The following is a 26,128-nucleotide window of genomic DNA, read 5'->3' as shown; positions in this document are numbered from 1 at the left end:
TGCTCATTGGAGCACAGCTCTACTATTGTATTATTACTCACTGTATTACTGTTTTTCGCCTTCCTATTGTAATTCATCTAACAATTGCAAACTGTATTCCTACCGAGAACACTCTCTATTACTCTGTATATCAATCTCTGCCCCCAGCCTTTAGCCATGTCCCCTCTCCCGGACCCTAACATGACAACCTACCCCATCCCTCGCATTCCCTACCCTTCCCACAGACTCTCTTTCCCCCCTTTTGCCAACCCACCAGCACAGCGCAAATCCCTCCTCCCCATCCTTATCTCCCCCTTGACACAGCTACTAGGACTCACAACTCTCTCTCCATAGTTCTTTTCAATGCCCAATCCCTCTCCAAAAAAACTCCTATCCTTAACGATCTACTGCTAGACTGCAAACCTGAAATTTATACTGTCACAGAAACCTGGCTCAAGGATTCTGACATTTTCCTCCTTAATCAACTCCCCACGCTCACTTACAATATATTCCCCATCCCTAGACCTAAAAAAAGAGGTGGAGGCCGCCTCCTAGCAGTTAAAAAGCACCTCAAACTCTTACCACTGAACGTTGACACCCCCCCCCCCAGATTTGAAATTGGCCTGTTCAAATCTGCCTAGTTTACACCCCTCTGGCCTCCTAGAACACAACCCATCTCCACTTATAGAATTAATTTCTGACAACATCAACATTGAAATCCCAGCCATCATACTAGGAGACTTCGATCTCCATGTAGACTCCACCCCCTTTCTTCTTCCTGTGAAATCTTTCTTAACTCACTCCATGCCATCGGCTTTAGACAGCTCATCTCTTCTCCCACTCATAAAGCCCGGCACTCTAGACCTCATTAACTCCTGCATCCACTCACCCCATACTCCCTCATGCACGCCGGTACCCTGGTCAGACCACTTCCTTATCACTCTCCTCTCTATCAATGCACCCACCTCTCTCAATCCCTCTCATAGCAACACCATTGTCTTCAGAAAATCCTGCCCTACCGAGGATCTTATCTCCACCCTCGCCAACTCCCTTACCAAACTAGTCTATGGCACTCACATCATGGAACAACCTCACCCTTGACATTGCAAATGAACTATGTCCACTCACTAGCTGAGACTTACCCCCAGCGCAAAAAAATAAAAAACCATGGTACACCCCTGAATTAAAAAGAATGAAAAACAACCTCAGACGGAGAGAGAGAACCTGGCAGAAAGACCCCACCCCGCAACAAGCCTCCATTTAGAAATCCGCCCTGCACTCCTACAGACTCACCACACTTAAGACTAAATGTGACTACTATGCTTCCAAAATACATGAACCCCAAAGCTCTATTCTCCTATGTGGCAGATCTCACTAAATCATCCCCACCCTCCATCTCTGACAACGAAGCCAGTATTAAAAGTGAAGAACTTGCCTTCTTCTTCAACAATAAAATAGCGAACATCCTCCTCAGATTCCCCATCGCTAAGGCTAACCTTGACTACCTCGACCTTACCTCGTCCAAGGAAAGTGAATCTATTCTTAAAAAGATCAAACCAGCATCCCACCCTATGGACACCATCCCCACCAAAGCACTACTAACCATTCCTAATACCATCGCCAAACCCCTAGCGGAGATCATCAATTGCTCCCTCTCTTTTGGCACAGTCCCAGACACCCTTAAGCATGCAGTTGTCAAACCCCTCCTCAAAAAACCTTCACTTGACCCCAATGACCCAGCCAATTATTGTCCCATATCTAACCTCCCTTTTATCACTAAAATCATGGAAAAGGTGGTCAACTCCCAACTCATGGATTACCTACACAGCAATAATATTCTTCACCCATCACAATTTAGTTTTCGTAAGTACTTCAACATGGAAACCCTCTTACTCACCCTCACTGACTCCCTCCTCAAAGGCCTAGATCAAGGTCACTGATATATTCTTGCCCTCCTCGACATCTCCTCAGCGTTTGATACAATAAGTCACAGCCTCCTCCTCTCTCACCTATCTGACATTGGCATTTCAGGTTCAGCCCTCCTTTGGTTTAAATCCTACCTGGCCAATAGACAATTCTCTGTCAAAATAGGCAACTCCAAATCCACACACTTCTGCCTCACCCAAGGTGTGCCTCAAGGCTCCTCTCTCTCCTCCACCCTATTTAATATATACCTCGCTCCTATCCGACCTCGGCCTCAAATTTTACATTTACACGGACGATGTTCAAATCATCATACTTATACAAGAATCTATCTCCAAATCACTAAAATTCTGGGAGAAATGTCTCACTTCCATAAACACCTTACAAATCTCCACCTTGACCTTAATACCAATAAGACAGAACTGCTCTTCATATCCAACCAACAATTTCTCAAGCCCTCCCTCTCTAGCGACTTGGCATACAGTTCTATTTCCTCACAGCTCTTCGTACAAGATCTTGGTGTTCTGATTGACCAGCAACTAAACCTGAAAAAACAAATCAATACTGTCCTAAAGGAAGGCTACTATAAGCTCAATGTCATGAAAAAACTGAACCCCTTACTCCATACCCATGATTTCCGTACAATCATACAGGCGACCCTCTCAACTAAAATGGAGTACTGCAACTCCCTTTTTCTAGGCCGCTCCTACTCTACCATAAAACTGCTTCAAATGCTGCAGAATGCTGTTGCTAGAATCCTTACTAATACCCGCAAATCCGACCACATAACCCCCATCCTTAAAGATCTCCATTGGCTCCCGATCCTCTCACGCATCCTCTACAAAACCCTTATTATACACAAATCCATCTACAATCACAACTCCAACTGGCTTGACGAGCCTCTCTGTTTCATCCCCTCCAACCGCCCCACCAGAGCAACCCTGAAAGGTACTCTCCACATCCCATCCCTTAAGATTGCTCACCTCCCCTCCACTAGGGATCGAGCCCTTTCCATTGCAGGCCCCACCCGTTGGAACTCACTACCCATGGATCTCCGCCTCGAGCCTTGCGCCATCAAATACAAGAAAAAGCTAAAGACCTGGCTCTTCAAACAGGCATACCCAGATTAGGTCCCCTGCGCACTAATCCCATCGCTTCATTACTGCCTCTAAGTTATTAATTGTTTCATTTTTTAAGTTAACATGTTTCTCTCTCCAGTTCCTTTCTTTCCCTTTATTTTTTGTTTAATTGCAGTCCCCCCTCCCCTTCCCTCTTCTATGGATTTTCTACCTTCAGTTCGATGTAAACTGATATGATGTAACCACTAATATCGGTATAAAAAAGTAAATAAATAAATAGAAAAAGGCTGGGCAGGGTACAGGGGAGGAGCCATGGCAATTTCCTGCCGTGGTCCCTTTAAATTAGAAGTAGGAATGCGCAGGCGGGCCTAGGAAGGCCCAGAGGAGGCAGGGCCAGCGTCAGGAACGGCGGCGCGTCAGGAGGACCAAAGCGGACTGGCCTGCTGGCCGAGGAGGGAGAGGCGGCGCCCCGAGCGAGGCTGGAGGAGAGGATGCCGCACCGGTAAGGAGGGGCGACCGGGTGCGGGAGGCTGCGGCCGGCGGCCCTAACAGTGTTAGAGCTGTAGATTTACATATTGTCCCCCTTCCGGTTATTAGTTCAAATTTGATCATCTGAAGATTTGAATAAAAATGTGAGATTTCAATTATCTTAATACTGATTGAGTGAATATCTCTTTGGGGCATATCAGGGACGGTACATTTCTCATAGAAATGTTGGCAGAAAAGGACAGATGGTCCATCCAGTCTGCCCAGCAAGCTTCCCATGGTAGTATATGCTGCGTTGTGCAGGTTACCCCCATGTATCAGTCAGTTTTGCTTGATGTGCTTTGCTTATGGACTTGGCCGTAGAAAGTCCTGTGTTTTTTTTCTTAATGTCTGAGCATCAGTACCCCAGACTATAAAAAAAAAGTCATGGCTCATGTTGGTTGTCCCTGAATGCAAATTTCTCTTTCTTTTCATCTCCCACCCTCTCCTTCGAAGCAGAGACCAATGTTGCAGTTGCATCAAAAGCATCAAGGCTTATTGGTTAAGGGTAGTAATCCCATGCCTTCTGTTAAGGGCAGTAACTGCTGCACTATGCTGGTAATAGGGATGTGCATTTGTTTTGAACGTATGTGCAATCCGCAACGGATAGATCCCTATTCGTTGCATTCGTGGGTTTGCGAAACGCATGGCAACCCCCCACGAATGCAACGTATCATTACCAAATTTACCCCCCCCCCCCCCAAGACTTGCCAAAAGTCCCTGGTGGTCCAGCGGGGGTCCGGGAGCGATCTCCTGCACGTCAGCTGCCAGTATTCAAAATGGCACCGGTCATCCATTGCTCCTACCATGTGACAGGGGCTGACCTATGTCACAGGGGCTACCGGTGCCATTGGTTGGCCCCTATGACATAGTAATGGCAAAGGGCCATCTGTGCCATTTTGATTACTGGCAGCCGACGGCCCACGTGCAGGAGATCGCTCCCGGACCCCCGCTGGACCACCAGGGACTTTTGGCAAGTCTTGGGGGGGTGGGGGGTCAGGAGGGTGGGGGGTTGTAGTCAATTTAAATTTAAAGGGTTGGGATGGGTTTGGTTTTTTTTTGTTTTTCCAACTTTAATGGAAAACGAATACCGAATGCAACTAATGGACGAATCGGGTTTCTCCCTATGAAAACGGATGCAATGGATTTGGGTCCCTGCGCAACGAATACTGAATAGCAATGTATCTTTTCCTTCTGCACATCCCTAACTGGTAACCCCATGCTCATCAATTCTGCAGACCGTAAAAGTCATGGCCCTCGATTGTTGTTGAAGAGGTTAGGGCTGTTCAGCTTGGAGAAGAGACTGCTGAGGGGGGATATGATAGAGGTCTTTAAGATCATGAGAGGTCTTGAACGAGTAGATGTGACTCGGTTATTTACACTTTCGAATAATAGAAGGACTAGGGGGCACTCCATGAAGTTAGCAAGTAGCACATTTAAGACTAATCGGAGAAAATTCTTTTTCACTCAACACACAATAAAGCTCTGGAATTTGTTGCCAGAGGATGTGTTTAGTACAGTATGGGACAGAGTTTTAAAAAAAAATGCGCACGCACTTTTGTTCGCGCAACTGGCACGAACAAAAGTACGCCGGATTTTAAAAGATACGCGTGTAGCCGCGCGTATCTTTTAAAATCCAGGGTTGGTGCGTGCAAGGCTGCGCAAAATCGGTAGCCTGCACGCGCCGAGCCGCACAGCCTGCCTCCGTTCCCTCCGAGACTGCTCCGAAATCAGAGCGGCAGGATTTACGCGCGCAGGGCTTTTAAAATCTACCCCTTAGTGTACCTGGGTTCAAATAGGTTTGGATAAGTTCTTGGAGGAGAAGTCCATTAACGACTATTAATCAAGTTTACTTAGGGAATAGCCACTGCTATTAATTGCATCAGTAGCATGGGATCTTCTTAGTGTTTGGGTAGTTGCCAGGTTCTTGTGGCCTGGTGGTTTGGCCTCTGTTGGAAACAGGATGCTGGGCTTGATGGACCCTTGGTCTGACCCAGCATGGCAATTTCTTATGCTCTTAAATCCAATTCCCCTTTTTCCCTGCCACTGAAGCAGAAATCAATGTTGGAGTTGCATCAAAAATATCAAGGTTTATTTGGTTAAGAGTAGTAACAGCCACATCAGCAAATTACCCCCATGCACACTTTCTTTGTTTCCTTTAGGACTTGGTCATAGAAGCAGTCCTATGCTTTTTCCCTTTTGTCTGCATAACAGTATCCCAGACTATGGAAGTCAGGACCCTCTGTTGTCATCTGAATCAAATTCATCTTATCCCCTGCTGTTTAAGTGGGGAAACAATGTTGCAGTTGCATTGAAAGCATCAAATCATATTGGTTAAAGGTAGTAATCTCCCTGCCTTCTGCTAAGGGTAGAAACCGCTGTACTAGCAAGTTACCCCCTGCATGCTTATCTCATTTCCGTTCTCTGTACTTTAGAGATTCACAGTGTTTATCCCATGCCCCTTTGAATTCTTTGACTGTTTTCTTCTTCACCACTTCCTCTAGAAGGGCATTCCAGGCATCCAGCACCCTCTCTGTGAACAAATATTTCCTGACTTTGGTTCTGAGTCATGCCCCCTGGAGTTTCATTTCGTGACCCAGGGGGACAACTCATAAATGACTTTTTCATGAAGAAAATGGTCCTAGAACCTTGGAGGAGGTGAGGAGCAACTTTAAGATTGTGTGGTGCCAGGGGTAAAGGTGGTTAAACTGCTTGGCAATTGTAATAGTGCAATCCAATATGAGATTATCTCTGGCGGGAAAATAATAAAGAAAACTACTGATAAAACTTTAAAAAGGAAGACTATGTTAATATGGAAGAACTAGATAGAAGGAAACCATAAGGAGCACATACAAGGGATAAAAGCCTGCATGAGGTATAGAGACTGTCTACACATAGAAAAGACAATAAACATGGTTTTCTAAGTGGTGGAGGAATGAAAGGTAGAACTATAAAAGATGGAAAAAAAAGATTTTATGTTTGTTTAAATTTGGCAATTGTTTTTGTTCTTAACAGATCAGCTATGCCTCAGCCAATCTTTTAATGAGCGATGCTGTAGAGTTTCCTTATTTCTACCGGACCGTCCCCAGCGAGCTGCACCTCTGCAAGGGAATAATAAAGTTACTGAAGCATTTTAACTGGACCTGGGTGGGTATCATTGCATTTGATGATGACAGCAGTGTCAGGGCTGTCCAGATCCTCAAAGAAGGGATTGAGCAGAACGGCGGCTGCATCGAATTCACAGAAACCTTCAGTCGTGTCGATGAACTGACAGAAGCAAAAGTACTTCAAATTAATGAGAGCATCTATGCGTCATCAAGTAATGTGATTATATACTATTGTAATGGAGACAATGCACTTTCTCTACTACAAAGGATAGATCTGTCTCGGGTACCTGGCAAGGTCTGGATCGTCACACGTGACATGGATTTTCCTTCAGGCAGAATCAGAGAATCTAACTTTGCTGAGATAAAGAGCAAAACCCTGGCATTCATGCCTGTAAAGAAGAATATTCCAAGCTTTTCAAAATTTCTCCAGGAGATGGATCCTACCTGGCTTCCAAGTGACTTTTTTACTGAGCTATGGTGGAAGGGTCTGTGTGACAGCGAGTGCCCTAAAAGCATCAAAAGATCCTGCAGCAGTAACGAAACTCCGGCCTACTACACACACTGTACCAACAAGTTCTTAGGGAGCAGCTATAATGTATACAATGCTGTCTATGCCCTGGCACATGCACTGCATAACATGGTTACGTCAACTGCTGGAAACACCATGTGGACTGGAGAAAATCGGAGCTTTGTGGATTATTTGCCATGGAAGGTAGCATCATTTGTTAACGTTATGTTTATAAGATAAGAAGGGATATATAAATGGCACAGTGTGAAGAGGAAGCCTTAATAGGAAGAGGAGTCAGGGAATCTAATCCTCACACTGATGCTCAGAGCCCATGGTCACAGAGGGCAGCTAAGCCGGGGATAATTTACCAGAAGTGAAGGTGATGTTGTTAGGAGAGCAGTAATTGAAGGGACTGTCAGTCGGCCGTATTTAAGAAGTGAATGCGCCTCTCTATGGAGAAAAGGGAGGTAAATGATTGAGAGCACCCAGTAGGGTCAGGAAATGAAAGACTGTGGGTTTTAAGGAGGAGAACACATCCTGGATCTCCACCCATCTAAATCAAAAAGAAATCTCTCCATGCAGTAGACAAGAAATCCTGAATCTGATTCTAGATGTGTCTTGTTTTATAAACAGATGAGAAGATCTTCACCTTTGAAGGGAGTGACAATATGATTTCTAGAATGAGAAAAAGCATCCTGAAGACTACCTTCATGATAATTAGTCCTAACCCTCTGCCCTCTAGAAATATAATTGCAAAGTAATGCCTACAACTTCAAGCACACACCAATCCCACTCAATTTGCAATCAAAGGATTCCCACACAGGAAGACTTTGTTGATCAGAGCTACTCTGAGGCAGTATCACTCCCCTTTTCAAAAGAGATGCAGAGTTAAATGGATTCAGGAGCAGGCTGGTCAGGAGTGAGGTCTTCTGCGGGGTCAGGAGCAGGCAGGTCAGGAGTGAGGTCTTCTGCGGGGTCAGGAGCAGGCAGAACCCCTAACCTAATCCTAACTAACACCATCTTTTTTGTTTTTGTTTACTTAGTGCTCCATTGGAGCAGAAACAATTTCTGTGCGCCGGCCAGCCTTCGTCTCGCCTTGGCCGGCCTCCGTCCTGCCCCCATCCCTTTTTTAAGACCCAGCACTTGTTCATGTATCAGGACTTACACGCATGGCCGGGCCCTTTAGAAAATGCATACAGGGCCCAGGCACGCGTGTAAGTCCCGATGTTTACGCGCGTGGCCCTTTTAAAATTCGACCTTAACTGTGTAAAAATTAGCATATGTACACAATAGTAGCAAGCTCTCACATAATCCATATTTTATAGACCTTGGAAGTGCGTGCATACATTACATTATATTGTGGGCCAGATCTTAAAAGATAGGCGCGAGCGTAGATTTGTTTGCGCAAACAAATCTACACCCAATTTCATAACGTGCGCGCACGCTACAAAATCTGGGGTTGGTGTGTGCAAGGGGTTGCGCACTTGTGCACCCTGGGCGCGCCAAGCCCTAAGGGAACTCCGATGGCTTTCCCAGTTCCCTCCGCTGCCCCCCTAGCCCTACCTAAACCCCCATCATCCTGACCTTTTTTTCATATATTAAAATAAAGTAATTAAAGTAATGACTTCGCAGCATGATGACAATAAATGATTACAAATAACAAAATGCTTCAGTGACCGATTACGGCTTGCGGCCCATTGAGTGGCGAGAGGCTGCAGAGTGAAACTTTGAGGCAATCATTGATTGCCTCAAATTGATGATATTATCATCTGCTAGCATATAAGTTGCTAGCAGATGCTATATGCTTATATGCTAGCAGATGATATTATCATCTGCTAGCATATAAGTTGTTTATTATATAGAATTTTCAATATATGGGATTTGTATCCTTTTTCCTCTCTTTTTGCTGTATTGTTCTTTAAAAATTAGCATATACACACCTTTTTGTTTGCACTTATATAGGCATAGAAAAGAGGTAGGCTAGGCATGTCCCAGAGTTGGGACAACAACTACGTGGATGGGTTGCTATTTCAAAACCTACTTATTTGCATACGTTTGGCTAATTAGCTTGCATAAGTGATAAATAAACAATTTTATTGTATAGTATAAGTTCAGCGGGAGGTCTGAGTTAAAAAGGGGGCATTCATGCAAAAGAACCAGGAAGGTCTCGATGACTTGGAGAAGGACTGAGTAAACTGGTAACTTCATTTACACGTGCATGTTTTAAAATACTCTCACTTATACACACAAATCAGGTTTTATATAAGTCCTGGTTTATTTTCACTCTTAAAATATATGCATGTGTTTTTTTAAAACAAATAGGAAATGTTAATGTTTAATGCATTGAACTTCTAACTTTCAGTGGATTGTATATATTCATGGGTAAACTAGGGATTTTCTGGTACAAAAAATGTTTTGTTTGTTGGTTCGTTTTCAGGAGATTTTTTTCCCCCACTAACTTTGATTTGTTAAATGTTTGAATCATTTCTTTTGTTTAAAAACCATGAATCAAACATTTAGAAAAAGGAAAAAATAGGAAACTGGGCATCTCAAACTCACTCACCACCCATCCCTGCCACCAATAAAACTTGCTGGGGGCCAGGATCCTTCCAGCCGCCACTTACCTGGTCTGGTGAGGACCCTCTGGCAAGGCCTACACTTAGGCCAAAGCTCGACCTTGCATAGGCAGAGGCCGTGGTAGGTCGCCCAACCTTGGCCTAGGATCTGTGCAGGGCAGGGTGTTGGAGGCTTGGTCCCAATGCCTCATTGAGGCCCAACACTTGAACTTAAGCCAGATGCAGGAGCCTTACACTTGGCCTAGATCAGAACCTGGGCTCTAAGCTGAAGCCCGGTTCGGAGGCTGGGTCCCAACACCAAGGTCTTAACCTAAACCCAGGCCCAATGCTGGGGCTTGGCCTGGAGACTGGGCCAAAGCCTGATGCTGGGGCCCAGTCTGGAGATCAGGGCCTGACACCAGGGCTTTGGCTCAGGCCCTAGCCTAACACAGGGATCTTGTATTTAGACTAGTCCTGATGCCAGGGCCCTGGCCTAGACATTGAGAACAGACATAAATCCAATGCCAGGGCTTGGCGCTTAATATTATGTCCCGACACCTGAGCCTTGTCCTGGGCCAGGGCCAGGGCCTGGGCCCAGCCCAACACCGCAGCCTGGCATGGAAGTCAAATCCTGAGGCTAGGGCCAGATCCAGAGGCCAGGTCACATTGCCTGGGATTTGTCCTAGGCCAGTGCTAAGGCCTGGCCCAGGCCTGATGCTGCAGCCCAACCTAGAGGCCGGATCCTGATACCAGAGTTTTGGCTTGGACCCAGGTCCAGGACTTGGCCTCTGGGCCAGTTGACAATGTCACACTTGGGCCCAGGCCCTGGACTAGGCTGAGGTCAACAATTTGGGACCTGGCCTCTGGACTAAACCCGGCATCAGGCCTTGGTCCGGGCTCCAGCCTCGGCTGAGGCCCAGGCATCAGGACACGGTCTTTGGGCCATGCCCCAGCATTGGTCCTGGGCCTCTGCCAAGCCCAGGCATCGGGATCTAGCCTGGCTGTGATTATGGATACCCGACAAATCAGGTAAGTGGTGAAAAAGTTTTTTGGAGGGCCCTGTTCTTGCTCGTGTCATGGCCGAGGCCCTGGCATTCGCCCAGGCGTTGGCCCAGCTTAGGCCGAGATCTTGGCATTGCGCTCAGGCCTAGCCCATGGCCCCTTCTTTGGCCCTTGGCCTATGCCCTAGGCGAGGCTCATTTTAACCAAATTAAACGAATAACATTTGTTTAATTCAGGGTGCCACTTAATTCATTTTGGGGCCTCCTTATTGAAAGAAATGAACCCTTATTCATTGTATTTTGCAAACTTGGTTAAAAAGAATGAACATCTCTAGCGTAAACATACATACACATATATTTTGTGCTAAAGATACACATTTTAACATACACATGTATATGCTACACTCAGGTTATAAAATACAATTTTAGATTACACGCGATGATCTATGCACATATACGCCATGGTACACAGTTGTTTGAAAATTATCCTTATAGATTTTATCTCACCTTCACAGTTAGAAAATCATTCTCCCTCTCCTTAACATTTGAAGGAATCAGGCTACACATATCCTGAAGCATTTTAAAAAAGATAAGAACATAAGAAATTGCCATGCTGGGTCAGACCAAGGGTCCATCAAGCCCAGCATCCTGTTTCCAACAGAGGCCAAACCAGGCCACAAGAACCTGCAATTACCCAAACACCAAGAAGATCCCATGCTACTGATGCAATTAATAACAGTGGCTATTCCCTAAGTAAACTTGATTAATAGCCCTTAATGGACTTCTCCTCCAAGAACCTTTCCAACTAAACTGAAAACTAAGTTTCACTGACCATACCTTAAAAAGCATCCAGATATGCATGTAAATGCTGTGGCGTGCAAATCTACAAAAAAATCCCAAAAGGGTGGGGTGTGGGCATTTCAGGACCTGGCCAAGCGATGCACCTATAAATGCTTAGGCGCCCCAGCGCATGCCAGCATTCCCTGCCACGTAACCTTACTTCTGTAACAGATGATGTGTAAGTCATAAAATAAGAGGACTGTGACTTTTCGGAGTGGTTTAATGGGTCTGTGGTAACTGGGGGATGGGGATTCTATCAAATCAGAGGGGGATTGTAGGATCTACCTGTGAACTGGGTGACAAACTGGTAAAATGGGAATGGCATCAATGTTTGCCCATTTTAAAATCCCCTAACTTATGTTATAGTAGTGGGGATTGTGTCCACTTAAAATTTAGTGCAGGTTATTTTAGAACATGCACGCAAGATATAAAATAGCCGTATCCATGGGCATGGGCCGACACACATGCGCAAATGTGCACCCGTGTGCCAGTTTGAAAGTTACCGTCCCTATGTTCAAGTCAAGCAGGTGTGCAACTTCTAGATTTCTGCAGCCTAAAATGCAGGCATATCTTTATTATGAGAATAATGGAAGTCATAGGGTATCCTACACTGCGCAGCAATCACAACTCTAATGAGGGTTGGGTTCCATGTGGGAATTTGATCTGCTTTGCTCGGATGAACAAAATCATTGATGGACAGATTAGATTGGCCCTTTTGGTCTTTATTTGCCATAATTTAATATGATATTATGTGTTTTTGAATTACTTAGCCTCAATCTGAAAATAGGTCTGTAGTGAACTCTGAGGTCTCAAACATATATCACATGTCACTATAAAAACTGTGAGAACGGAAGAAGTAAACACCAGGTGTGGAGAATTGTATTGAGGGAGTTGGAATTGCAAGAGAAGGCCTGGACTGTGTTTTGGGGAATCCACCTGTGTTTGTGAAAAGATATTTTCAGAAATGCAGATGGAAAGACTATAACTAACAGAAGCAGGGGGAGCGAAATGGCAGAGGACAGACAGAGAGAAAGGGTCCTCACTTACCGAAGTCATTCAGCTACCCAAGAAAAGTGTTTGCACTAGATTATTATCATTGCAACTATTGCCTTTGCTATTTCTGTGTATTCTGCCTAACTTTCTTGAACATAGCTTAGCATTAATAATAAACTGCTATCCCGGTATTTATTGTGAGCTGTCTCTGAGTATGAAAAATTCTGTATGAATTTTACTTTGTGTTTAAGTATAGGGTCCTGCCAGGAAGGAAAGAATGTGGTGGATACCACTTTTTGAGTCTTAAAGTGGACTATTTCACCAGACACATAGTCTCTTTCTTTCTTTTATTTTTCTTTCTCACACTCAGGGCCAGATTTTCAAAGGGGTACGCGCGTAAGACAAGCGCGTACCCCCCCCCCCCCCCCCGAAAACCTGGCCCAAACTCCCCCTGCACGCGCTGAGCCTACGTTGAGTAAGCTCGGCGGCACGCGCAAGCCCCGGGACGTGCGTAAGTCCTGGGGTTTTCCTCGGGGGGGGGTGTCGGGGGCGTGTCACGGCCGGCACGTCATCGGGGGCATTCCGGGGGGCATGGCCGCGGCCTCCGGACCAGCCCCCAGACCGGAACATGACACGCCGGCGGCCGGCCCAACATGCGCAAGTTACGCCTGCTCAAAGCACAACTTGTACAACAAAGGTGGGGGGGGGGTTTAGATAGGGCCGGGGGGGTGGGGAAGGTGGGGGGAGGCCAAAGGAAAGTTCCCTCCGAGACCGCTCCAATTTTGGAGCGGCCTCGAATAGAATGGAGCCAGGCTGCGCGGCTCGGCGCGCGCAGGCTGCCGATTTTGGGCAGCCTTGTGGCGTCATCTGGAAAGAGAGAGGCCTGCAGGCGGAAGTGCATGTTGCACTGGTTCATAAAACCCCTTCAGGCCCAAAGTTCCCCGACCCCCAGAAGTCATAGACGGGGAAGGCAGTGTAGGATTCATGGGGCCCAACGCATCAAAACACTGGTTTAAGCTCTGCACTGAGGAAACCAGGGCGTCCAGGGTTTTCTGTTGGTCCACCAGGCGCTGGGCCATTCCCGGAATGGCCTGGCGGGCAGATGCCTCTGCCGGGTCCATAGACTTGGCAATCTGTTATGCTCAGGCTTGTGAACCCTTGGCCGGGAGGATGGAATACCTTTCGGAAGATCCGTAGGTTCTCTCGTCGGGTGGCGAGGGAGAGTGGAAGACAGGACCAGCTGACCCTCGGCACTGGAGACTGAGATGGCTGCGGAGGCGGATGAAGAGACGGGAAGAGGAGCTGTGTCTTCACCACTGGAAGTCTGTGGTCCCCCCAGGAGGAGCCCATAGGGACCCATACCGCTGGGACTTAGGTGGACTGAGAGGTCAAGGAATCAGTGCAAGGGCTGACTGGAGCTTCGCTCTGGAAGCCCACAGTCTCCCCTTGGAGAAGCCTGTAGGGACCCGGACTGCTGGGACTTAGGCGGGCCCTTGAAGATGGTGGTCTAGAAGGAGTCCTAGGTAGAGTGCCAGAGGGTCGTCGCTCACCAGTCCGACGTCACACACAGAGAGATCACCACTTGCCAGTCCGAAGTCACACACCAGAGAATCACCGCTTGCAAATCCGAAGTCGCACACCAGAGAATCACCGTAAGCCAATCCGAAGTCAGGAACCGGGAACACCAAGATGAAACAGGAACAAGATCCAAAGCTCAAGGAACTCACCGAAGCAAGCAGACTAGACAGCGCTGGAGGACGTTGCCAAGTCACTGAATGAGCAGAGGAAGCTTCCCTTTATACTTCCCCTGCTCAGGCTGATCAGGAACAGGTGAAGCTAGTTAAAGGGATTAGGCATGGCCTCGCGCCTAAGGATGGCGGCGGCCATCTTTGATTTTCCCCCGCGGAGGAGAGACGCTGCTGGACGCCGCGAGGGGGGAGCACGACGGCTCCCCCTGCAGCGAGCAGCTCTGGGGGCCGCGCGGGAGTGACGGCCTGAGTCAGAGCCCTCCCCCGGCGAAGGAACGTCACGGACAATGTAGGGGGCCCCGGTCGTGGTCTGCCATGACCACGGAACACAATACCACTGTGTGCATAATGAGACTGATGCAATACAGTACGCTCAGCCGAGCGCAGTGTTTAACCCATGGTTGGCCATGGGTTTTTGACATGCGTCCACAACCCCTTATTCTATAAAGGAATTAGCACATTTTATTTATACAATTTTTGTATACTGTTCACAGTATAGTTCCATCGCTACGGTTAACATAAATAAGAGATATAAAATTTAAAGCTCAATTCAAAATATTAACATAAACATATTACAAACAATTATAAAATCTTAAAAACTCTAAAACGAAAATTCAAATCAACCTAATATAATAAAAATATATGGCTCTCAAACTCCTTCCTTGACTTCACTTTCATATGCCTGACAAAACAACCATGCTGTTCCATGCTGTTCGCAGCAGGTCCGAAAGGGCTCGGAATGGTCGGAGGACCATTCAACTCCCAACATCCTTGGATGTTGGCCTTGGGAGCTTGCAGGCCTGGCAGAGGGTCAGCCCGCTAGCCACACTGAAATACGCCGTCAACCCTCGGGTCGGCCCTGGGTGCGCCTGGGGTTGAGCTGAGGCCCAAGGTCACACTAAACCCATCCCGCAACAGAATGCCAGGCCTTCGAGGCCATAACAGAATGCAAGGCCTTCAAAGTTGCAACAGTATGCAAGGCCGACCATAACAGTATGCGAGGCCTTTGAAGCTGACCGTGACAGTATCTTCAAAATATGACCATTGAGGAATCTCTTTTTTTGTTAACGTTATAGTTTGATTTGGACTCTGTTTCAATGACTCTATTAACCTATCTACTTTATTCTTAAAAAATTGAGCCATTTCATTACACTGATTTTCGGTTAGTGTTTGAGTATCTGCTGAAGGATCATTAGTTAATTTCCTGACACTATCAAATAATACTCTTGGATTATGTGAAAACGTTTGATTTTAGAATCATAGTATTCTTTCTTGGTTTTATTAATGAGATTCCTATAGTACGCCATATAGATACGATAATTAGTCAATGCTATTATGGATTTTGGTTTTCTCCATTCTCTTTCTTTCTGTCTGCTTTCTTTGTTTGTCTTAATGTATTGTTATACCAAGGGTTTTTTTTTTGTTTCATTTATATGTTTAATTTGCAATGGGTTAATTTTCTGCACTATATCTTGAGATGTTTTATACCACTCTACAGTTGCTTCCAAGCTTGGGTGCATCTTTAAATTTGGGAGATGATCTAATAATACTTTTTGCAATACTTCTAAATTAAACGGCGGTCTATATTGAAAATTAATTGTTCTATCTGCCTCCTTTATTACTTGCTTTAGTAAAAGTAATATCTGCTTGTATTAAAAAATGATCTGACCAAGGGACTGGGTCTATTTGAATATTTACTGCCTTCACTAATTCTGAATTTGTAAATATCAAATCCAAGGCATGAGTAGCGTTTGTATTTAATAATTCATATCCTATGGCTTGCAAAGCCTCTATCAGCATCCTAGCTACTGGGGAGAGGGGTATGCTATCCATAAGCAAATTAAAATCGCCTAGTAATATAGCGGGTTTAGTAGGTTTAAAAATTGTTATAAGACTCTCAATAATTGGGGATATATTATTTATTTATTTATTTATTTGATTTTATATACCGACAACCGTTTGCACATCGTGCCGGTTTACAGATAACTTATAACAAATAATATATAGGCAAAGCCTTTACAAGGAACAGTTTGTAACATAAATGCAGTAACATGGCAATTAACTAGATAAATAAGTAGGGGAGGGAAGGGTAGGGATATACGAGACAAAAGGAAGGGGAGGGGGAGGGGTGAAAATGGAAAACATAGGGAAAAGATATGTACAGGGGTCTAAAGTCCCGGGGGGCAATATAGTAAACATATCTATAAATTCAGGGAATCAAAAATAGCAATTTCATGTTTCATAGATGGTTCAAAAGATATTCTTTTCAAATTTAAGCTCATCTTACTTATAAGTAATAAACCTCCGCCCCTCTGTTGTAATCTTGGAATAGAATCAATTTTATATTGCTCATTTGCTAATTGGTTTAAGACCACCGCGTCAGTTTTTTTTAAGCCACGTGTTGCGCCCCTTCGGAGCATGACGCCCGGCACGTGACGCCTCCGGTTCACTGTGCCGCCCTTTTAAGGCCCCCCTCGTCTCCCCTTACCAACGTCACCGGGCAGAGTCGGATCGCGAGGGGGAGGAGCATTGTGGCATGCTGGAGTGAGGGAACCAGAGCGCCAGGCAATACAGCAGGTAATCCGGTGGAAAACGCCTCATTGGTTCAAGAGGCGAAGCAAAGCAGGCAAGGAGAGTTTAGGCAAGGAGAGAGTCACCCTCCGGTTCCCTGCGCTGCCCTTTAAGACCCCCCTCGTCGCCCCTTACCAACGTCACCGGGCGGAGTCTGCTCACAAGGGGGAGGAGCGTTGTGGCGTGCTGGAGTGAGGGAACCAGAGCTCCAGGTAATCCGGTGGAAAAAGCCTCATGAAACTAATAGCACTCTTCACATGCAAATGCATGTTGATGAGGCTATTAGCTACTCTTCCCAATTAAAAAAAAAAAAAATGTGCACCCGACACGCACATTTTTACCCTCAGAAATTAACGCCTGCCCAGAGCAGGCGTTCATTTCTGAACAGCCCAAAAAAGTGTACAGAAAAGCAAAAAATACTGCCTTTCTGTACTTCCTCTGACTTAATATCATGGCGATATTAAGTTGAAGGAAGCCAAAGGATCAGAATGCTTAATAAAAATATTCTTTTTTAAAGTGTGCTGGCGGTTAGGAAAAGGGATGCTCAATTAACGAGCGTTCATTTTTCTAACCCGTGGCTCTGCCCAGGTTAGGAAAACTGAGCATCTGTTTTCCTAACCCGCTGAGAGTCACCTCTCCTGGGCGCCTGCTGCCGAGGAGGAGCTAGGGGGTGCACATTTTCCCCTAGTGCCTCCTTGGCAACGAAACCCCCTCATTTAAATATTTGAGCGCGAGCACAGGAGAGATGGCTGGGCATGCATTAGGAAAGTTTTCCGCACAGATTTATTGCATCAGCTCTAATGTTGTCTGCAGTAGTGGGAGGAGTTACTCTGGGCAGAGTTATGCACTATGTAAAGCACTGCTGGGAATTTAGACTTGTGATTATATACAAGTGAGTGCTGAGTTTCACCGATGACTAAACATTACCCTCTATGGTCCATTTTGGTTCTTCTCTACCATTTTCTCACTCATTCCCTTGTTTTATATGACTGTGCAATCTAGGATATGCATTTGAGCTCAGTTTATAAATCACTGATGTAATAGTTGCATAATTCATTGAGCACAATATTCTCTAATGATGTTCCAAAAGGAGAAAATCAGGTTGGTTTTATATATGCTTGAAAAGATGCGAGCGACTCTGCATTTCGGGGCACCACTGACAAGTTACCCTTCATTCCTCAGCTCCATCATTATCTCAGGAACGTCCACTTTAAGAACATTCTGGGTGAAGATGTCTCTTTTGATGAGAATAGAGACCTCTCCATGGGATTTTATATTATAAGTCTCTTCTTTTCACCCAATGGGATGCAGATTAATGAAATCGTTGGACAATATAATCCAAATGCTCCCCTGGGACAGGATTTCACTATCAATGAGAAGGCAATCATGTGGGAGAGCACATTCACCCAGGTCAGAATTAAGTCACATTATGTAGTCTGATGGAAATCACTGAACCATGCCTAACCTATTCATTATATTATAAAATTGTTAGATAAACTGCTATATGGTTCTCTGCCATAAATGATGACCCATCCTGACATAACAGAGCAATAGTCCTTGCCAATATGGTTGGACTCAATAAAGGAGGGGAGAATTCAGACCTAGAGAATATTAAGAAGCTTCAGCGGGAGATTGCATTAGACTGAAGTTGAGCATTCTCTTAAACAGGCCCTCAAGAATGCCACAAACATCCACAACTTCTGTGATGTCCACTACTTTTTGTGTTGTTCTAATTGAAAGTATCACAACTTACTATGTTCATGTTAGTCTTTTAAATATGTTCACTGGGAGCTGCAATGTAAGAAGTCCATCCTATAGAAATGTGCCCATTAGGCTGCCAGAGGACTCCTGCTCTGTGATTTCCAGGTCTCCATCACTCATTCTACTGGTTAACATCTCTGTTTCCTGCTCTCGGTTACTGCAGAGAGAAAACTGAATGAACAGTAAAGTCAGCTTCAGGAGGCAAACGTCAACTCTGACGTCACAAAGTAGCCAACAAAGGCATCAACTGAGAGTTCTTTATTTACAGCTTTACTCTGGCCAGAAAATGGACATTTGAAGGTTAATGGAGGAAGCAGAATTATTATTCTATGCTGCTAGTTCCTATTATTAATTTTGAAGGTCACCTTTAATTTTCATTCACAATAATTGGTTGTATTTATTTATTTATTTGATTTGTATTCTGCTTTTCCTAGCACTTCAAAGCAGATTACATGCAGGTACTGGAGGTATTCTCTGTCCCCAGAGGGCTCAAAAGTCTATGTTTATACTGAGGCAACAGACCGTGAAGTGATTTGCCTAAAATCACAAGAAACTGCAGAAGGATTTGCACTGCTTAAAAACTAAACTGAATGCATTTTTCAAAAAAGAGCAAGAAAAGTATATAATACATCAATATACATAAAAGGCCGGATTTTAAAAATTACGCGCATGAAACCCTGGGATTTAAGCGCTTGGCAGGGCCTTACACACGCCGGGCCAATTTTCAAGGCCCGGCGACGCATGTAAACCCCTGGGACGGAGCAATCTTAGGGGCAGGGCGGGGCTAGAGGCAACCGGCACAGCGGCCATTTGCTGCTGTGCCGGGGGATCACGTGCCAGCACCCTGCTGGCACACGCAAATTGCTTCTGCTCAGAAGCAGGTGCAAAAGGTAGGATAAAGAATTTGGGGGGATTTAGGATAGGGATAGGGGAAGGGGAAGAGAGGTTAGGCTAGGGGGTTGGGAAGTTCCCTCCCAGTCCATTCCTTAATTGGAGTCGACTGGGAGTGAACTGGGGAAGGCCCCGATACGTCGCTGCGCATAAGTGCATATATTGTCCTCCCCTTTGCACGTGCCGACTTGGCATTTTATAACATGCGCGCGCCGGCGTGCGCATGTTATAAAATTGTGCATCCATGTGTGCGCGCCGGCGTGCGCATGTTATAAAATCGTGCATCCATGTGCGCGCGCCGGCGTGCGCATGTTATAAAATCGTGCATCCATGTGTGCGCGCCGGCGTGCGCATGTTATAAAATCGTGCATCCATGTGTGCGCGCTGGGTAGCTCATGCACATGGACGTGCGCGCACAGGGGCATGTGCGTACCCCCCGAAAACCTGCCCCAAGCTCCCCCTGCGCACACCGAGCCTATGTTGAATAGGCTCGGCGACGTGCGTAAATCCCGGGGCTTTCCTGGGTGGCGTGTCGGGGGGGGGGGGGGTGTGTGTGTGTGTGTTGCGGTGGCGCGCCATCCGGGGACGGGGCCGTGGGTGTGGTTCCGGCCCGGGGGCATTTTGGGGGCATGGCCGAGGCCTCCGAAACTGCTCCCGGCCCGGTGCGCACAAGTTGCGTAACTTTACCAACAAAGGTAGGGGGGGTTAGATAGGGCTGGGGGGGGGGTGGGCAAGGGAAGGGAAGGTGCGGGGGGTGGAACGAAAGTTCCCTCCGAGGCCGCGCAGGCTGCCGATTTTGCGCAGCCTTGTGCGCGCCGACCCCGGATTTTAAAAGATACGCGTGGCTATGCACGTATCTATTAAAATCCGGCGTACTTTTGTTTGCGTTGGTTGCGCGAACAAAAGTACGCACTGGCGCAGTTTTTTAAAGTCTACCCCATAATGTTTTTAAATCTACCCCAATACTTTATATCTTCATTAAATATGTATCAGAAAATCAAAATAAATTACATTAACATGAGAAAATTACATATTGATTCATTCCCAGTTAAATGTAATCCTCTGATTCCAGAGAGGAACAGTTTTTATATTTTATCAAAAAGTCCTGATACCACACCACCATACGTATGCTGCTGAGTATATGAGTGGCGAAGAGTTCAGAATAAATGGTTTGAGTTGGCCAATATATGGACAGAAAGGGAACACTTCATTTAGAAAACTACATCACAACTTACTGGACCTTTTTCTCAATACTTAGGTACCTCCACAGTCCAAATGCAGTCAGAGTTGCCTTCCAGGATTCAGAAAATTAACCAGTAAAGAAAAGCCTGTCTGCTGCTATGATTGTATTCCCTGTCCAAATGGAGAAGTCTCCAACCAAACTGGTAGGTGATATGATGTAATATTTGGAGTGATCATGGCTGCAAATTATTCACTTTGACCACTGCTATAAATCTCAAAGGTTTCAACAGATTATGAAGAGGCACAGGTTTCCATAATGCATGCTCAGTTATTCCATGGGTGGGCCATCATTTTTGTATTAAACTTAGAAAAATTATTACAGCTAAGGTCCTACTGGATGTTTATGGTAATGTAGAAGGATATTACCCATATGCTTCAGTAAAAAGCAGAGCTTCAGTGCCCTTTCAAAAAAAAACTTCATCTCCTGAAACTCTCTCATTCGTTTTGGTAATTCATTCCATGCAACTACTGCAGCAAACGAGAAAGCTCTGGACCTGGTTTGCAGCAGCTTGTAACTGCTAGCTGGAGGGATTTCAAGCTGTCGACTACCTTCTGATCACAATGATCTTGCTGGAGTGTACCATTCAATTGTGTTTCTCAGTATGCTTGGCTGTGCAGCTGTAAGAAAATTAAAAGCAATTACCAATAACTTAAAGTTTATCCTCCACTTCTCGGGCAGCCAGTGAAGGTCTCTCAATGCTGATGTATTATGCTCTCTTCTAGGGAGACCTGTTAATATCCGTTCAGTATAGCACAAAAAGAGCAAATGTCTTCCAAAAAACAGAATAACATAAAACAAGAGGTGTCGGGACAATAATGTCAGCCTAACAATAAAAAAAATCTCAAAGAAAATGAATTAGAGAGCCGGTAGCAGAGATTATAAAAGTGAAAATGTAATCCACTGTCTCTTGCATACAAAGCTCTACAAACAGGATCCGCCTGGCACCGCCATTGTCAAATCATGTTCCACAGCTCTTTATAATCTAACATAGTCATAATTATGAAAACATTTTATTCAGTTTATAAATATTCAAAAAATGTTTTATACTTAGCTTGGGTTAAATTTGAACAAGCTGGACATCCGAAAAATTGTTCACAGTCAAAATCACCATGAATCATAAAACTAACTCAACATGGTCCATGTTTCACACATTCTAATTAAAATGCATTCTATGGACAAAATGGTGGTATCTTTATCCGAAACATGGACCATACTGAGTTAGTTTTATGATAATCATCTAAAGGCTTCTTGTAAGTCAATAAGGAACTATCGTCTTTTCTCTCTCTCTCCATTTCCTCTCAGCTTTCCAGACCTCTCTCTTAACTGCTGCAACATTAACCGAGAACCACAGGGCACATTGGCCCTGTCTCTCACTTTTACCTCAATAACAGGAACTGCTTGTTCATAAGTTTGCTGCAGGGATGAATTCCATCAACTTGCCATCTCAGATTTCTAAATCCATTTTATTGACCCAGAACCTTTTACACTGCTCATAACCTACTGGAGGTCTCCTATTTCATGTCTTAATTAATGCTCCCCGAGTCCTTCCCTTCATATTTATTTATTTATTTATTTATAGCTTTTCTATACCGACTTTCCAATAACAGAATTACTGATCAATTCGGTTTACATTTTAAACTTTAACAGTGACAAGTAATTGTCTTACAATGAACAGGAAGAAATAACTTGGAAATAAATATATGGGGATTATAACATAGATACAATATATAGCCTAATGTAGGCAAAGGCATAAAAACATAGGCACAAGGACTGCCAAGGATTTGAATTGAATTGATGAGTTCTTTGGGGTATTATTTGTGTTGTTCATTGGGGTATTCTTTGGGGTTCGAGGAATGTTTAGAGTTGAACTTGTTTCTTTCTTATATCAAGATCTAACTCAAGCCCAATTATAAATGATGGTCAGACAATCCCACCTCAGATTTATTAACATTTACGTTTTGATTTACATCACCTTCAGCACATAAAATAAGGTCCTGCCTTATGTGTTTCCCCCTTTAGAAATTGTACAAAGGAAATGGCCGTCAATAAATTCTTGCAGTTCAAAAGAGTTGCAGTTTTCATAGTATAAATTAAAATCACCCAACAAAATTAGATTTTTAAATCATAGAGCTAAATTTCTCAAAGATTCATAAAAGGATTTCAAATTTTCCATCGTCTGGCCTGGGGCCAATATAAGATACAAATATTCCAATTATGAATGACTCCTAAGATTGCCTCGATTTGCAGTTCAACTTCCAGGGGCCGTCTTCACAGTTGCAAGACTTCCTTATAAATAATCATTAAGCGCCCCCCCCCCCCCCCTCAGCCTGCTTATAACCATGAGCCTGATGGTTTTATGTATATCCTGAGGCCTGCACTATTCAGCAAACTCATGGTGCCGTGATTCTAAAAAACATAGCATGTCAATACCATGCTGGGTTATATCAATCAATCAAATGCTCTCCCTTATTTCTTATGGAGTGAGCATTAATGTAATCAATATGAAGGAATTCACTACATACATTAAAACAAGGATCATCCATGATTTTAGTTAGTTGAGGGTATGGCGCGTTAAATGCTTACCTTGGCTTTTAGAGAGACCTGCATAACAACCCCTTCCTGTAGTGACTGGTATCATTGTGATCAATAAAACAGATAACAACCACGTGTCAAATAATCTGCTTTCCATCATAGCCCAAATCCCATGACTCTAGGCAGGAGGCAGACTCAATGGGCCAGGGTCCCAGGTCCCACTAAAGGGCCCACAAAGGGGAAGCATATTTGGTGGATGCCCACCTTGCAGTACTCCCTTTAATGAAGGCCTCAGCATCTTTTCTGATGATATCACAGTCATATGACTCAGGTCTTCTAGCAATCAACTGGCTCTCAAGGTTGCTGTAGCAGCAATTCCAGCAATAATGTGCTTTTAATACTAGTAAAGTACAGCATGCAAGACAGCAATGAAGACAGGTAAGGCTCAGGATTGGTGGCCTTGTGGTGCTCTCTTTAACGCAGACCACAGCATCTTTTCCCAATGATGTAACAGTCATATAAGCCAAATTTTGAATAGATTTCAGTGAGGAAAGATGGTTCAGTGAGAAGTCTGAGAAAATCAAGTTACCGTAGTGTAAATTGAAGATGATAAGTGAGTGGATGAGAGGTGTGGAAGCATGCTCAGAGAGAAAGGGACAGATTTTGAAGATAAAATCTTTCATCTATATGAATCCTCTCTGTAAGGAGAAACTGGGGATATTGACATCTAAATCCAGAAATAGGCAGAAAGATCTTTTTGACTATTTGTTAAAAAATGTTTTAATTATCTAATCTGAATTGTAATTGAAACATACCAATATCCTTAAAAATTTGAGAAGTAAATATGTTGAGAATTCTAAACTTTGGTGTCTTTGTAATATATTAAGAACACATTTTTTCTTAACAGATATGGACAGCTGTTCAAGATGCCCAGAGGATCAATGGCCCAATAGGGAGAGAACATCCTGCATCCCAAAAACAATTCAGTACTTGTCCTATGATGAACCTTTGGGGATAGCTTTGACAGTTATCAGCATTTTCTTCTTCCTTATCACTGCTTTCATTCTGGGAATCTTCATTAATTATCGGGACACTCCTATAGTGAAAGCCAACAATAAGAGCCTCAGTTATATTCTCCTTTTCTCCCTGATGTTCTGCTTCCTCTGCTCCTTGTTATTTATTGGCCATCCTGATGAGGTGACCTGCATACTCAGACAGACTGCCTTTGGGATTATATTCTCTATCTGTCTCTCCTGCATTCTGGCAAAAACAGTTATTGTGGTCATGGCCTTCCAAGCTTCCAAACCAGGAAGCAAGCTCCAGAAATGGATGGGCTCCAGGGTTTCAAACTCTATAGTCCTTTCCTGTTCCTTTCTTCAAGCTGTTCTATGCCTTGTCTGGTTGGGCACTGCTCCTCCTTTCTCATATCTTAACATGCAATCAGAAACTGGAGCAATACTAATTGAATGTAACGAAGGGTCAATAACTGCATTTTACTGTGTTCTGGGTTATCTGGGACTTCTGGCTGGTGTCAGCTTCTTCATAGCTTTCCTAGCAAGAAATCTGCCTGAAGGTTTCAATGAGGCCAAGTACATCACCTTCAGCATGCTGGTGTTCTGCAGTGTTTGGGTGTCCTTCATCCCAACCTACCTGAGCACCAGGGGCAAGTACATGGTGGCGGTGGAGATATTTGCTATCCTGGCCTCCAGTGCTGGACTGCTGGGCTGTATCTTTATCCCCAAGTGCTACATTATTATAATGAGGCCTGATAGGAACCATAGGAAGTACCTGACAAGCAACTGAAATTACCCCTACTTCTACAAATAATGGCAAGGTTTTTACTGTGACAGTCTAAGGTTTTGTAATTAAGGCTGTTTTCATTTGAAATGTTGTTAATAAAAAAAAATTCTGAAACAATACTGTGAAGAATACAGATATAGATGGTGAAAGGAGAGCTATAGTACATGGGTTAGTCTCTGCATATTCCTCTAGGACCACAGTACTGAAAGGGGAAGTTTTCCATTTGCTTTACTTTATATCCATAGAGTGTGTACCTAGCTCTCAGAGTCAAGTAATGCGCCACAGTCTTGCTTTCTTGATAACTGTGATGGGTAAAATGTGCTCATGAATTTTGTACCTGCTGTGAGTGTGAGTAAAACTTCTATGGAGAAAAAAAACCAACTCTGCCTTGACTTGAAAAATATGTGTTATTTTCCAATCCTGCAATAAACACATCATTCCCTTTAATCTGGTTCAAAGGACACTTGCTGGAGTGAATGTGGCTATCATGTTAAAGATGAATCATTCTTTAGTTATAATCACCAGTCCTAGGAATTAAAGTCAGTAATCATCATCATCATCATTTATTTATTTATTTCTTGCTTTATTACACATGTAGAGGATATCTGCAAATGCAATCCAGTAGGTATAAGTTACAAGTCACAGGCAATAGATATTATAGACACAAATACAATTATAAACACAAAAACAACACACTATGATTACAGGAATTGTAGGCTGTAAATTAAGTTTAGATATCTTTGATAAAATGAGAGTCCACAAGTATAAATTATATTCGCCTGTGATAGACATAAAGGGATTTAAGTCAGGTACATTTGAGGGAAATGATGTGGTGGTGACTTGATGAGAAAGAGTAGTAATTTGTAGGTGTGTTGGGCATTTTATATCAGCCATTGGAAAACAAAACTCTAGTTTGGGGATCCGGTCAGGCATTCATGATTCTGGCTAGGGGTCAAGAGTCACCACAGAGAGCCAGATTTCCATCACTTCCTAAAGGTGAGACAGTTTAGGGCAAGCCACACTTCTAATAGCTGAGACTTCCAGAGGGTGGAGTCTGATCCTATGTGGGAGA

General features: G+C 44.3%; 1 protein-coding gene across 2 annotated transcripts in view; it reads left to right on the top strand.

Moving 5' to 3' along the window:
- LOC115081185 (vomeronasal type-2 receptor 116-like) overlaps positions 1-25,437 on the top strand; it is a 33,775-nt gene extending 8,338 nt beyond the window's left edge. The window contains exons 2-5 of one of the 2 annotated variants that reach the window (XM_029585709.1): positions 6,522-7,325; positions 18,012-18,239; positions 20,740-20,866; positions 24,164-25,437. In XM_029585709.1, coding sequence (XP_029441569.1) covers positions 6,549-7,325; positions 18,012-18,239; positions 20,740-20,866; positions 24,164-25,059 — 2,028 coding nt within the window. In that variant the 5' untranslated portion in view covers positions 6,522-6,548 and the 3' untranslated portion in view covers positions 25,060-25,437. The remainder of the gene's footprint in view (positions 1-6,521; positions 7,326-18,011; positions 18,240-20,739; positions 20,867-24,163) is intronic. The other variant, XM_029585710.1, reaches the window with a different exon arrangement.
- The last annotated feature ends 691 nt before the right edge of the window (positions 25,438-26,128 follow it).

The sequence above is a fragment of the Rhinatrema bivittatum genome, chromosome 19 (genome assembly GCF_901001135.1).
Source record: "Rhinatrema bivittatum chromosome 19, aRhiBiv1.1, whole genome shotgun sequence".
Taxonomy (NCBI): domain Eukaryota; kingdom Metazoa; phylum Chordata; class Amphibia; order Gymnophiona; family Rhinatrematidae; genus Rhinatrema; species Rhinatrema bivittatum.
This window is presented reverse-complemented; position numbering and strand designations above follow the sequence as displayed.